This window comes from Gopherus flavomarginatus, chromosome 1, assembly GCF_025201925.1.
Source record: "Gopherus flavomarginatus isolate rGopFla2 chromosome 1, rGopFla2.mat.asm, whole genome shotgun sequence".
NCBI classification, from domain to species: Eukaryota; Metazoa; Chordata; order Testudines; family Testudinidae; genus Gopherus; species Gopherus flavomarginatus.
The window spans coordinates 158546310-158561607 of NC_066617.1; the positions used below are offsets into that span (position 1 = coordinate 158546310).

The window sequence follows — 15298 nt, forward strand, 5'->3', positions numbered from 1 at the left end:
TTTACCATCACCCTCAACCTTTTTTCCCCTCCTTTCCCCCCTATGACTGGAGAGGTGTTAACTGGCCACTTTACCTTGAAAGGTCCTTTTGAAATATGTGTTAACTGTGTATGCTAAAGTTGGGGTTCTCAAACTTCAATACACTGCAGCCCCCTTCAGATAACAAAAATTATTACGTGACCCCAGGAAGGGGGACCAAAGTCTGAGCCCACCCAAGCCCCGCCTCCCTGAGAGGGAGGGCCAAAGCGCTTCAGACACAGGCAGTGGGGCTCACGCTTTGGCCCCGGGTGGTGGGGCTTGGGCTTTGGCCCTGGGCCCCAGCAAGTCTAATGCCAGCCCTGGCGACCCATTAAAATGGGGTTGCAACCCACTTTGGGGTCCCAACATACAATTTGAAAACCATTGTGCTAAACAGTCTCTTTCACCTTGTACTTAGCTATGACTGAGTACATTCCCAGATCTGAGGGCAAGTCTACACTACAAAATTAAGTCAACCTAAATTATATTGACATACAGCCACTGCAGTAATTGAATTGGTTTTACACATCCACACTACGCTTCTTGTGTTGGCAGTGCACGGCCTCACCAGGAGCGAATGCACCGATTTAACTGTCAGTGTGGGGCATTGTGGGATGGCTTCTGAAAGGTAGCAAGAGTCGATGTAAGCAACCCAGTGTCTACACTGACACTGCATTGACCTAACAACACTGACCTAAGCACTACGTTTCCGGAGGAGGTAGAGTTGTTAAGTCGGTGTAGTGGGAGAGTTACATCGATGAGAGCTGCCTTATGTCAACCTAACTGTAGTGTAGACCAGGCCTGAGTGAGGAAGAGCTCTGTGTAAGCTTGAAAGCTTGTCTCTCTCACCAACAGCAGTTGGTCCATTAACAGCTATTACCTTACCCACTTTGTCACTCTAATATCCTGAGACCAACATGGCTACAACAACACTGCAAACAGAGCTCATACGGCCTTGGAAAGAGAGTTGGATTCTGTTGAAGCTTGTGCAGAATTGTTAGCATCAGCAGAATTGTTAACAAAGTTCCAATTGCAGAATCTTTAGTGTGAGGGGTACAGAGGCAGACTGCTCAACTGCACTTTCATGGTCAGAGTTACTGGTGATGATGCGCAAGATGAAAAGAACCCAGCTTGACTCTTAGGAACCAGGCTGAGTTGGTAGTGCTGATACATAAAGCACCATCCTGTTCCCTGAGCACACTTGATGTGGAGTCTTATACACAGTAAAACATGTAGTCCCATGTCCCATTTTTATGCAGACACTTTCCAAAGTATGCTTCAAGGATGGCTACATTATTGTGCTGGTGAAAGAGGGCAGCACTGTTTTGTGAATAGGGGACTGCACTGAGAGTCAGGAGACCTGGGTTCTCTTCTACCAACCTGCTGTGTGACTTTAGGGAAGTTTCTTAACCTCCCTGCACCCATTTCCCCTCCCACTCCTTGTTTTGTCTGTCTATACTGTAAGCTCTTCAAAACATGGACTGTCTTTTACTGTGTGTATACTGTATACAGTGCTTAATACAATAGAGTTGTGCTTTCAGTGAAGGCCTTTAGGAGCTGTCATAATACAAATAATAAATAATAATTAATAATCCTTATAAGACAAATCAATTCCTGAATGCAAACCTAAGGCAAAGGACCTTCTCAGGGCATGACAGTCATATCATAATGACCAAGGAATTCATAACTGACCTTACAAAACCCCCAGCTACTGTCTCCCTGTCTGTCTGGTTATTAGAGGTTTTCTTTTCAGCCATAAGGACTAGATCCTTAGGGCCAGATCCTCAGCTGGGGTAAACTGTCATAGCGCCCTTGACTTCAATGGAGATGTGACAATTAACACAAGTTGAGGGCCTGGCCCTAAGTTTTTGGGTTTTTTAAATAAAAGATTAGTTTCTGGTACATACAACTGCAGCCACCATGGGAGAGTGGTGGCTTAGCAAACAAACCCAGTTCCATCTTTGATGAGCACTAACTCCCTTCCTTTTTGTATGCAATGGTGTCACAGCCATGACAGACATAGTGGAGCAGCCTGGAAACTGAAATCCCTTCCCCTGAGAGACACTGGCAGAGGGTGTAGTAAGGGAAGTTTGCCCATCCCACACTATCCCTATACTGTGGATAGAGAACTTTATTGTCTCCATGGCTGCCAATCTGGGGCCTTTCACCAGTGCTAAATATGTTTGCTCTCCCCATGACAGCCAGTATGGTCAGCCTCCTTCCCTCCTCAGGCTGGGCGTTCTTTCGACCTATTGGAGGATAACATTGTGTGTGACCAGAGAGTAGTCGGCTCTGGATCCATCTTTGTCATCTTCCACATGCCGCATGACAGGAGGGAGAGGAAGTCACCGAAGCAATGGGGATTGAGAGGATTAAGTCGTTACCATTCTCCTGCCTTTCCACTGGATGTCACCCTCATCCCAAATATTGTTCACTGCTCAGCACCTCCAGCTGGGGTTGGAGATTGCTGATCTCCAGTTCGCACCCCTTCTGTGATAAAAGGAAACTCTATCACTTGTAACCTGGTGTTGGTTTTTCAATTGTTTCTTGATGTTCTTTCAATTGTATTTCTTCTTGGCTCACCCTTTCTTTCCTTTCTTCCTGAGCAGTTGTTTGCTACCAGTCTGACAGGGACGAGCTCCGGCGCCGCATTATCCAATGGCTCGAGGCCGAGATCGTCCCGGATGGCTGGTTCTCAAAGGGCAGCAATTACAGCGAAGTCCTGGACAAGTATTTCAAGGTAAAGAGGGCTGGGGAGGCCCTAGAGATGAGCTCTTGTTTCCTGCCTTACACTGTTATGCAGTGCTGCTGTCACTCTGCAGTGACATGTCAGGTGGCTACAGTAAGTGAAACCCCCTGCAGTGCGATTAGGGCCAGAGCATCTGGGGCGGTTCTTATGTAATATAAAGAGTGACCAAGTACGGGTGCGGGGCTGCCTGCAGCAGCACCTCCCTCCCCGACACGGGCAGCTGCCAACCCCTTCCCCCTCTTATCCCTCAGTTGAGGTACAGGAGCATCTTTCAAACTATGTAATTCATTAGGGAACGGGTGGGACCTGAATGTTGCATATTTGTTTCAGTGTTACAAAGTGTTACAAGGGGTGGGTGGGTCTTGAAAATCACCAAAAAATGTGTTATGTAATTTATGGGCAGCCTCACAGGAGCCAGAGCAGCTGAGAGGCAGCAAGAAGCTGGAGCCTCCTCCCATCTGAGGAGGGCTCCTTGCTCCAGCTGGCAGACATGCCCTGGAGGGGGTGGGGGACAGACCTGAATGGGGCAGGAAGAAGGGGACAGGTCTCTTGGGATAGGTGGGGCTGGGGAACTGCGGAGGGAAAACTGAGGAAAAAGGAAAGGAAGATGTAAGTGCTGAGCCTTCAGAGATAAGAAACCCAGAAGGGAAGCACAGGGAAGAGGCTGGGGATGGAGGGTGGCTTGGGGTGGTCCTAGCCCTTTGCCCCAATTCAGATTGGGATGGGAGGCGTGTGGGGGCTTTTCCTTGGGAGCCCAATCTCAAAGGATAAAGCCCCTGATGCGGCAGAGACTCGGCTCAAATCCCCAGCTGTGAAGAGAGAGAATAACCTCTTATGCTTCCCAGCTTTTTCATTCAGCGCCTTCCTTGGAGTCAGTAAATTCCCCTTCCCCCCTGTAAGTGGCAGATCACACACTCCCTGCTTGCTTCTGCCACCCTCAGCACATCTCTCCCTCCCCATCCTGGCATGGCCCAGAGCCTGCAGGGAGTTGGGGACCAGGTGGTTTAAATAAGGAGATGTTGACAGTGAGAGATTAATGTTACCTGACAGGAGTTAGCTCTGAAATTTGCCGTGGCAATGGGACCTGAGAAGCCAGCCAAGCTCTCAGCCTTTATAGCTATTAACACTGGTGCCTTTTATGGGAGCCCTCTAGTGATTCACTGCCTCAGGCTTACCCATCGGCACCTGCCATCGCCCCAAATGATGGGGTGACCTGCAGAGTAGAGCTACGCAATCCCTCCCCCCCACAAACACTGTCCCCAGCTCCTTCCTTAAAGGGCCACCCTGTGCCACAGGCTGTGATGTATTATCCAGAGCCAGCCATGTGCTCTCTCTGCTGATGTCAGCACTTTGAGGAGCACGCCCCCTGCTATGAGCCTAATGAAAACTGTGTCTGCAGCACAGAGGCAAACCAGCCCCTGCTGGGTTGATTGAGCATCTCACTGTTCCCCCTTTCCTTTGTCTGCTGATTCCAGCCTCAGGCTGGGGAATACTCCCATGACAAAGCCATAGCCTTTCTCCGCACAAAAGCAAAAGCTAACACCTTCCCCTCCCAGTTTATCCTGGGCATTTAATGACATCCACCAGGAATGTCCATTCCCCAGGGGCTTTACAGTATTTTGGGATGGAATTCAGTCTGTGGGTATGGCTACACTTGACATTTCAAAGCGCTGCCGGAAGTGTGAGTATAGCCGGAGCGCCAGCGCTGGGAGAGAGTTCAGCGCTGGGAGAACTCTCCCAGCGCTGCACGTAAACCACATCCCTTACGGGTGTAGCTTGCAGCGCTGGGAGCTCCCAGCGCTGCAGCACTGATTACACTGAGGCTTTACAGCGCTGTATCTTGCAGCGCTCAGGGGGGTGTTTTTTCACACCCCTGAGCACGAAAGTTGCAGCGCTGTAAAGTGCCAGTGTAGCCATGGCCTGTGTGAGAACTGGGGACTAACAAGGCAGATCTTAGTCAGGCATAATAAATTGTGGTGGAGATTGTGCAAATATTCCTCCATAGCTTGACAAATGCCTGCTAAACCCAGGGTTGTGAGTTCAATCCTTGAGGGGGCCACTTAGGGGTCTGGGGCAAAAATCAGTACTTGGTCCTGCTAGTGAAGGCAGGGGGCTGGACTCGATGACCTTTCAGGGTCCCTTCCAATCCTAGGAGATAGGATAGAAAATGCATCTCAATCCTGACCTGTAGGAATTCTACTGTACCCATGGGAACCTCACCCAGTATTGGCCAATGCCCCTCACTCCTGCCCTGTAGCCCTCTTTCCCCCCCAGGCTACTCCAGTCCTGGGCTCCCCACACAGCTCTGCCAATGCCCCTCACTCCTGCCCTACAGCTGTTCTTCCTCCCCGCCCCCTGCTATCCCGGTATTGGGTTCCCCAAACAGCTTGGCCAATGTACCTTAATCCTGACCTGCAGCACCACCTATTCATCCACTGTGGATACTGCAACCCATTTTTGTTCAATTCAATAGCAGGGACTATAGGAGGAAACTAGTTTCCTCTTCTTTTTGAACAGTGGTCAGCAGTTAGGGGGCTAAGCCATTTCCCTTATGAGACTCTGTCTTGTGAGATGCATTAATGTGACTCAAGTATGGGACATGAGCCACCAAAACCTCTACGTTCAAAGGGATTTGTGTCAAGTGCTATTAGGCCTCTTGATCTCGTACAGGGACCTCAGGGCAGCAGAGGGACATGCAGTGCTGGACAAAGCAGACTTCACTGAACCTGATTCTGTGGAAACTGTGGCCCTCCTTGTAAACAATGTTGTGGGACATAGGGTGTTCAGAGCCCATGGAGCTAGAGACACATTAGCAGGACAGTTATGCACTGGCTGCAGAGAGGATAATAATTTTCCCTGCCCTACCACTTTTCATCCGAGGGTCTGAAAGCAACCTACAGGAACTGATGAATGGAGCCTCAGGCACCAGAGGAGAGTAAGACACAAGGAGCAGAAATGTCTTGACCCAGCCACAGAGCAACATTTCTCCAGCACCTTTTATAGCATTCAGTAAACAGGATTCTTTTCTCCCACCTCTGCATTGCAACCACCTGAGTTGGGAAGGGACACAACAGCTACTGAAAAGTGCACTGCAACACTATGCACCAGTTTAGGATAGGAAGTGAAAAGGAATCCTGCATCTATGTGAAACTGCAGAAGGAATTTATGAAGATATTTACTGTCTTTGGAATTTAGCTAGGACACTGTGGCTAAACACTCCACTCTTGAATGACATGCGGCCTTCATGGCTACTGTGAAAATATCTGTTCTTTTCTTTAAATCTGTAGCTGGAACACAGGCATATGGGGGCTGAGGATGGTTCTAGACAGAAGCTCGGCAGTGAAGCAGAGACAGACAGAGCAACTTGAGGGATAATATTCGTTTCCTTATTTCTAATGAAGTCTCTTGTTCAGAGTTAGCAGAAAATTGACTCTTCCTATGATTCTTTGCCATTAGCACATGACAGTCAAGACCCTGGTTTTACACCTGTCTGAAAGTTTGCACCAACCCGGCACCTCTAAAACATAATTGGTCCATTTCATACCAGAGAATGGCTAAGGGCCACCTGGAACAAATGGAGGAAATGATCTGATCATGTTGCGGCCATAAAACAAGCAGCCAGAGGTGGATGAGAGTCAGTGCGAACTAGTGGCCAGTGCAGAGGAGTGGGAATCCTGCATTCTCATCTGAGCTCTAATACCAACTGCCTGGTTGGTATAGATAAGTCATTTCCTATCTATAAGCTTCGGTTTCCTTTTCTGCAGGATAGCGGGGAATGATGTCTGCCCCATAAAAGAGTAAGGATTGAAGATGCAAAATGCTACACAGCAAATAAAGCTGGGTGAAAATTTTTGGACCTCTAGTTTATTTGATGAAAATTGCAGTTTGGGGTGACCAGAACTGTTCAGAAATTTGACCTAAATAGTTTCGGCCATTGACAAAATGGCCAGAGGAAGAGATGGTGCTGCAGCTGCTGACACTTCCCCCTTCTTTCCTTCTCTCCCTTTCCATCTCCTTCACTTTGCTCCCCGCTCCACCCCCAACCTTTAGCCCAGTGAGAAGGGCACTCACTTGGGATGTGGGAATCCAGGCTGTAGAGCAGACCCCATTTCTGATTCGGTTCAGCCCACACCAAACTTTGTTTTTCCAATTTATTGGCACTGCCACTGAACTAAAGAATCGGTCATTCACCCAGCTCCATTTACAAGTGTATGTGGAAAAGGGAAAGGAATGGGAACAGGACAATGCCTCTGCTCTCTAGTGTCCATCTTCTCACCCCTACAGAGCTTCGATGGTGGGGATTCTCGCCTGGACTCCAATGAGTTCCTGAAGTTTGTGGAACAGAATGAAACTGCTATTAACATCACCGCCTATGTGGACCAAGAGACCAACAAGCTACTCAGGTAACCTGGGGCAGGGAGGCAAGCAGGAGGGGCAGCAGATTTGAAGGGAGAGCTAGCTGCTAATCATTAGTCAAACAACCATTGGGAAGTGACACTCAAAATGGCAAGAGAATTCACACCAACCTCAAGTATCAGAGGGGTAGCTGTGTTAGTCTGTATCCACAAAAACAATGAGGAGTTGGGTGGCACCTTAAAGACTAACAGATTTATTTGGGCACAAACTTTCATGGGTAAAATACTCACTTCTTCAGATACAGGGAGCAAAAATTACAGATACAGGCATAGATATACTGGCACATGAAGAGAAGGGAGTTACCTTACAAGTGGAGAACTAGCGTTGACCAGGCCAATTCAGTCAGGGTGGATGTGGTCCACTCCCAATAATTGATGAGGAGGTGTCAATACCAAGAGAGGGAAAATTGCTTTTGTAGTGAGCCAGCCACTCCCAGTCCCTATTCAAGCCCAAATTAATGATGTTAAATTTGCAAATGAATTGAACCTCTGCAGTTTCTCTTTGAAGTCTGTTTTTGAAGTTTTTTTGTTGAAGGACGGTTACTTTTAAATCTGTTACTGAATGTCCAGGGAGATTGAAGTATTATCTTACTGGCTTCAACCTCAGTATCTTGCAAATCCAGTCCTCCTTGCTTTCCAAAATGCCTGAAATAAAACAAAAATTGCATCAGGATTAAGCATTTAGTCTGACCTGAAATTTTTTCAACTTTTCTATTCACTAAAAATTGAGAAAAAAATGTGTTTTCAGTTTGACTCAAAAGGAAACACTTTTTTGATTTTTCAGACTTGCCAGCTAAATGAAAAATCCATTCTGGGCCCATCTCTACTGGGCTGCTGGTGGGGGACAGGGGGAAGGCAGATGTTCACAGCGATGCCTCCATTCTGCAGTAAAACTAACAATAAAATATTATTGATAAGGCTGAGCTGGAGATTTGCTTCTGCTACTACTTGTTCAGAATAACTCCCCAGCAAAGCAGCAATTGGATCCTGTTTCTCCTCTGCTGTATGTAGTAGATTCTATTACGACAGTCACTTTGCTGGCCTGGCACCGAGCTCTAGCACTTACTGCCCTGCACTTACTCGTCCAGATCCCTGCACTAGGAAGAGCAGGGGCCATAGGAGAGACAGCAACCTGAGCTCCATGCCCATTGTATCTATTTCCTTTCAGGGGACTCTGTGTGGATGCCCTCATTGAGCTGTCTGATGAGAATGCCGACTGGAAACTCAGCTTCAATGAGTTCCTCAAGTGCCTCACCCCGTCCTTCAACCCACCAGAGAAAAGTATGTTCTTCTCCCCTGCACAAAGGGCAGACAGAGGCTCCAGAAATGGGGGAGAGAATAGACGAGCTTAGAGCCAGACACAGGAGGCAGGCACTCTAAAACTCGTCCAATACACCTCACTCTTGCCCTGCAGCCCCCCCTGCTATTCCAGTGCTGGGCTGTCCACACAGCCCTGCCAATGCACCTCAGTCCTGCCCTGCAGCCCCACTGCTATTCTGGAGCTGGGCTCCCCACACACCCCTGCCAATGCCCTTCAGTCCTGCCCTGCAGCCTCCCCTTGTATTAGGGTGTATGGGATGTGGGTTTCAAAAAGGCAGGTCAGTGGGGAATGTATGTTTAGATGATCAAGTAAGGGATTCAGCAGTGGGGAAATGAGTCATGTGAGGAGAGTGCATATCTGAACAATTGAGGTGGCTGGGCACTGAGCAGGTCTCAGTCCAGAGAAAAGCCTTGCCTTGCTCTGGCTTTCAGTTACCAGATACCCTCCCTGGCAATCTTTCTGTAGCTCCTCAGCCTTCTGAACCCAATTTAGATTTACAATTTACGTGGAAACGGCTCAGCGTTCTAAGGGTTAAACATCATTTAGCAGCTGATCTAATTGTCTCACTAGGGAGTGTGCTCCCCAGTAGGCCAGGAGAGTCAGGGTTCATGTCCTACACAAAGGCTTAGTGTGATGATACAGTGAACTCAGTGGTGATGATACAGTGCAGGCCATGGTGATATTGCTAGTGGAACAGTAAACTGAACTCCCTCGTGCCCCTTCCAGTGGAAAGTCAGATACCCCACAAGCACTCCCTGAAAATGCTGTCCATGGTGCTCTTCGACAGAAGATGGGGCTTCAGGTCCTAGGGTGGGTGGGAGTGACAAATAGAGACTGTGGTGGCCCCTGCTGTATTAACTCACAAGTGCTTTGGGGAGACTTGAGGAAACAAAGAACTCCCAGAATCCAATTGCCTGTATCTGCCCTGTACATCAAAGCCAATTCTCCTTGTTCTTGCTCCTTCTAGAATGTGCCCTTGAAGATGAAACATATGAGGATGGAGCTGAGACCCAAGTGGAATGCAACCGCTGCGTCTGTGCCTGTGGGAACTGGGTGTGCACTGCCATGACCTGTGAGGGTAGGTACAACCTGCAAAGGGCTGGGGCAAGTAGGAAGTTACAGAGGAAGTTTTGTCTTCTGGTTGTTGCAAGGCGCTGGGTTTCTGGGCCTGTGACTTCTATTCCCAGCTCTTCAGAATCATAGAATATCAGGGTTGGAAGGGACCTCAAGAGATCATCTAGTCCAACCCCCTGCTCAAAGCAGGACCAATTCCCAAATCCCTAAATGGTCCTCTCAAGGATTGAACTCACAACCCTGGGTTTAGCAGGCCAATGCTCTTCCTTGCAGTCATTGTAAGACCTTGAGCAAGTCACTTCCCTCTATGTGCCTCAGTGTCCCCATCTTATGTAAAATAGGGATTATGATCCTGTCCTACTCCAGAGGGAGGTGAGGAGACTTAATTCATGACTGTTAGAGAAGTGCCTTGAGAGCCTTCAAATAAAAGCTCTTACAGAAGGAAAAATAATTATTATTTGTATGAAGGGAAGTATCCTTTATAATGAAACTTGACCGATCATCCATCTCTTGTCCCTTGGGATGTCTCGTCACACCAGTTTCAAGCTGTGACAGCCATGCTATAGATGGGGAAGCCCTAGTGGGTTTCTTAATTGGGCGCCTTACATCAGGATGATCAACTTATCTCACAGAGTTCATTGCGCATTTGGAAGCCAGTTGATCTCCCTGTGTAAGACTTTGGGAAATGCTTTATTCTCTTGATAAACAGCCAGCCCACCCTCATGGCGCTGCTCTGCATTCTTCTGGCCTCTCTGCTTCTTATGAAGGGCCTTTGCATGGAAACAGCACTTCTGTTTCTTAACATGTTACCTCTTAAGAGTGTCGGTAGCATGGTAGCTCCCACTGAGAGACACCAGCACCATGAACTGATGTGGAGATAGTAAAACAGTGACTAGTGTTAACAGAATTACTTCAAAAATTCATTTGGTGATAACACAGTAGAGGCCTCTGAACTGATTCACCCCAGTGAACCGTTTCCCTTTGCCCCTAGTAACAGGAATACCTGGTTCAGAGAAGATGCTGTTTTAATCCTGATACTGTTATCTAGGAAGTTGTGGATCCCTTTATGCTATGAGGCAGGCCCACGGGGTTGGGTGGCTGGGAGAGAGACTGTACCTGCTGTCTGCCAAGTGCTAGCATCAGAGGTGGCTGCAGGACACCCTGCATGGCCACCGAGCGTGGGTCATTGAAGTGGAGGGAGAGAACAAGTAGCGTGCAATGGGCTAACAATTCTCGCCCTTTCTGCCTGTGTCATAGCTATGGCGGGACCAAAGGCTGCTGTCAGAGGAGTAAGCAGACCAAAGTGGCATGAGTGTCAGGCAGATCTGAATACCAGTAAATGAGCAAAAAGCATCTCCATTAAGTGGAATTAAATATCCTTGGACTTCTGTATGTTCCCTGAGAGAGGTCCTGAATAAGCAGATGTGCCAATTAAATGGAGTGCATCATGCGTATTTCTATCTGCCTAAGATTTGTTTAGCCAGTGAAGGTGTTTAGTTGTGACTGGCTTTCTTTTGCAATAATAAGCAGGGAGGGCAGATCCTAGTTCATTTCTGATGTATTTATCTTTTTCTCTTGGGGGAGTTGCGTGGATACACACCTCATATACCCCAGGCGGAGGCAGGCTCCTCCCTCTTTCCTGACAGCAAAGGAGGAGGGGTCAGAACTCACCAGCTCTCATTTCTCCAGACAAAGCAAGCCCCAGTGAGCCTGAGATCTGTTGTGGCATGACACAGGCTGAACCTGCCCTGGCTCTCTCCTGGCCTCCCACCTCCATACCACCATCTGAGAGCTGTCATAACATCTGGGATGGCTCTAAACTTCACTTGTGTTTTCAGGGAAGAACCAGAAGGTGCCTGTAGGGGGGCAGCAACCCGAGGAGGAGCTGACTGAGGAGGAGCTGACCAGATACGTTCAAGAACTGCAAAAGCATCAGGTTAGGCTGGAATCTCTTTGTCCAGAATCTGTGTGGAAATTTCTCCTTGCTAGAGATCTCCTTCCTCTGTATCTCAGATATTTCCTGGCAAAGAAGGGGAGTACACTGGCTTTTGGGAGGGGGGAACTCCCTTTCTCCCTTTGGGATGGTCCCTCCATGGCAGGGGCGAAGCACATTTGACGGAGGTAGTTTGAGGGGTGAGGGTGGAATGCCGGGCCTGCTGCTGCCCGTGTTGTACCGTCCTATGTAGAAACAGAAGCCTTCAGTCTGCTGGCACCTCTCACTAGCACTAATGTGGAATCGCAGGGCCTCAATCTAATGCTCTCTCTCTGCAGGAGACGGCTGAGAAGACCAAGCGAATGAGCACCAAAGAGATGTAAGGGACCTCCTCACTGGAGGAGCCCAGGGAACAGGCCAGATCCGCTGTCCTGTCCTTCAGCGCCAAGCTCAATATGCACAAGTGTCTTCTACAGTCGCCCAGTCACAGATATTTACATTGTTTAGCGATGAGGTTTTTGTTTTGTTATTAAAAAAGGAAGCAGGGGAGGGGAGCACAGTCCACCTGGTTGGGGAAGTCACTGCTGGAGACTAGTGAGAACAGGAGGGAATTACAGCAGCCTCTAGGATATCCCTCACAGAGGACATCTTCTCTGCAGTCCAGGGCAAGGGCCCATTAAGGCAATGAGCAGGGAATTCTGTGCCAAAAGGAAAACCTGGGGAAGAGGGAGGTAAGTGCTGGGGGTGGGGGGGTTAACCTCCTGGGAATCTTCCAGTTTCTAGGGTTTAGGATGCACCCGCTTTGGCAGCAGGAACATGTAAGGGAATGTTCTGTGGCTGAGCATACATCCTGTGGGGCACAATCAGCCAGGGATGTGGCCTCAGGTCACCATCTTCTTGTCTTCCCTGTGCCTTTCTGCCTTCCCCCAACCTCCTTCTCTCCTGTTCTCCTTTCTGTCCTTTCCCCATCCTCCCTGTCCACCTGGCGCTGTCCTTCCCCCTCCAGCTTCCATGGGCCTCACCTCAGGCATCTCCCCTTGTGTTAATTGACTACTTGACTCCTGGAGTTCCTAGTGAGCTGCCCAGCATGCTCCTCCCTGCCTGCAGCCAGCCACTCCTAGCAACTCCTGCAATGCCTTGTGGGCCCCAAAGTCACACTATTCCCTTTGACATCTTCCTGGCCCCCTCTCTCCAGTCCCCTCACAAAGATTCTACGTTACAATATTTTCTCTTATCACACTCATACCCTTTTTGTTTTACAACTTTATTTTCTAGGGTAGCAACTGAGCTTTTGTATTTTTAGGCAGTAGCTTTAGATATTTTGCTATTGAAAGTGCTGCAAATCCTGTGCATGGTTTGCATTTGCCTGTATCCAGCACGTACGATCCGCACAACAGCTTCAGGGCACCTCTCAGCTTAGTGCTGCAGTGTCCCTCACAGTGGAGGGAGACAGGATTCGATATAGTAAATATAAAGGGGATTCTTTATTGAGGCTGCTGGACACAGACAGACCCTGTGGTTCTCTCTCTGACTCTCTAGTGTGCAGACTATCCCACCCTGTGCTGCCAGGTTTTACTGCAGGAGGTCTCCCTAAATCACATGAATGCCTGGAAGGAAGTGCAGGCTACACTAAACAAGGGACAGAGGGACTGTCCTTCTACCCAGATATAACGCGACCCGATATAACATGAATTCAGATATAACGTGGTAAAGCAGTGCTCCAGGAGGGCAGGGCTGCGCACTCCGGTGGATCAAAGCAAGTTCGATATAACGCAGTTTCTCCTATAACATGGCAAGATTTTTTGGCTCCTGAGGACAGTGTTATATCGGGGTAGAGGTGTATATCTATCAGCTGCAGCCTGCAATGTGAGTGATCATCTCTCTCCCTGTGTCCAATTTGAGGGTAAATCAGCCAGATTGTCTTTGGCCTGTATTCTGAGGTCCCACCTGAATTGGGTTAAGATCAGGGACGTGGGCACATCCCCCTGTGGCAGCCTGCCAAGCCTATATGTTCCGATCAGTCCATAGCTGACTGTTGTAGCTTCCCTTTCAGGATCATTTTCTTTTGGCCACTTTTTTTTTTTTTCTCTGAGCACTGGGCCTAGTTACAACTGTGATACTCTTTGAGGGAATGGTCTTTTGTCAGCGACCCTGTCCCTTCAAGCCCAATGGGTTCTCCTGTTATATTCAGCTTTACTTCATATATATACACACACACACACACGCCCAATTCCCTGTTCCAGTCGTGCCTTGATGCACATTCCCAGTCATTACGCGTAGGCTGAGTCAAGATGATTCTGGCTTCAGTCTTCTCCCTTTGAATAAGCTGAATGATCACCTCATGTCCTGCACTCTAGTGATTACTCAAGCAAACGTCCCATTGGCCTCAGTTAGAGTTAGTTCTGCTTGAAGCAAGATTAGCAAGGCTGAGCTGTAGCCTTCTCTTTATTGAAAGCGCTTTCCAGGCAGAGAAGGGGAAGAGTGAGTTAGTGTAGGGAAAGAAGAAAGCTTGAACTCTGGTGCAGTTATCAGCTAATTTCTTGTACTGTTGTCTTGGTCTTCATGTTGCCACTGTCTCCATACTATGGACTTCAGAGAGACAGGGTCAGACTCTGATCTCAGTTACACCTGTGTAACTCTAAGGTATCTCTATTGACTTAAAAAAAAAATTGGAGATATACCAATCTCCTAGAACTGGAAGGGACCTTGAAAGGTCATTGAGTCCAGCTTCCTGCTTTCACTAGCAGGACCAAGTACTGATTTTTGCCCTGGATCCCTAAGTGGCCCCCTCAAGGATTGAACTCATAACCCTGGGTTTAGCAGGCCAGTGCTCAAACCACTGAGCTATCCCTCCCCCTTACTTCAGAGCAGTTACTCCAGATTTACACCAGTTGGAGATCAGAATCTGCCCGTAATGCTTCAAGGCTTTGGAGTAATATGCCAGTGAGCTGATTCTGTGCTCATGTTGGTGTAAATCAGGAGTAATGTCAATGGCATTACACCAGGTTTACACTGCAGTAGGTGAGAGGTGAATTAGTCCCTAGAACTCGGGGGGGACCCAGTTTGAGGGGAAAAAACAATGCTTCTTGGGGAATTCAGAGTGAAATGATTGTTGTTCCCTCTCCCTCATTAGTGGTATCAGATGAATTGGTTGGTGAGATGGGAGTTCCCGATGGACATGCCCCCTATTCTTTCCACCTACTCTACAAATGGATGTATGGAGCACATTGGGTCTGGAGTCACTGGCACACTGTTTTAATTCTTTGCCTTAGTCTGAAATAGTGAAAGTAGCTCATACCTCCCACCTCCTCTCCTACCACCTTCTCCAGCTGAGACCACTTGCCCCATTAAAGTGCCTTAGGGAAAATGCAACAACATGCCTTAAAAAGCAAACATCTTCATCAGTGAAAGAACAGCTTATTTTCCAGCCAATAAGATCCCAAAGTAGGAAGGGTCAGCTGAGGAGCCAAGTATGTGCAGTTAGGGGGACGTCAAACCATAGCTGAAGGCATTATGCAGTTTTCAGAGTTTTATACAACATGGCCTGTGATAATCCTCCAATGTACTGTAGGTGTGTAGGCTGTGGAGACTACAGCTCCCAGCAGGCAATGCAGTTAGGCTGCTCAGGTCAACGTGGAGCATTGCATGCTGTGTGATCTGTAGTCTCAAGTGTGTGACCCTAATGAAACAGTAGCCACAATCTCCTCTGGTTTATGCAAAATATATGGTGCCCCTTGACAAGCCACAACAGTGATCCTTGGTGACGCAAAGTCTGGGCATGTGAGATT

General features: G+C 48.3%; 1 protein-coding gene across 1 annotated transcript in view; it reads left to right on the top strand.

Annotated features, from left to right (window-relative positions):
- Positions 1-13462, top strand: part of FSTL1 (follistatin like 1) — a 78315-nt gene extending 64853 nt beyond the window's left edge. Inside the window, exons 6-11 of the mRNA XM_050961057.1 lie at positions 2628-2758; positions 7052-7170; positions 8351-8463; positions 9471-9581; positions 11416-11513; positions 11849-13462. Of these exons, the coding sequence (XP_050817014.1) occupies positions 2628-2758; positions 7052-7170; positions 8351-8463; positions 9471-9581; positions 11416-11513; positions 11849-11893 (617 nt within the window). The 3' untranslated portion in view covers positions 11894-13462. The remainder of the gene's footprint in view (positions 1-2627; positions 2759-7051; positions 7171-8350; positions 8464-9470; positions 9582-11415; positions 11514-11848) is intronic.
- Positions 13463-15298: the final 1836 nt, after the last annotated feature.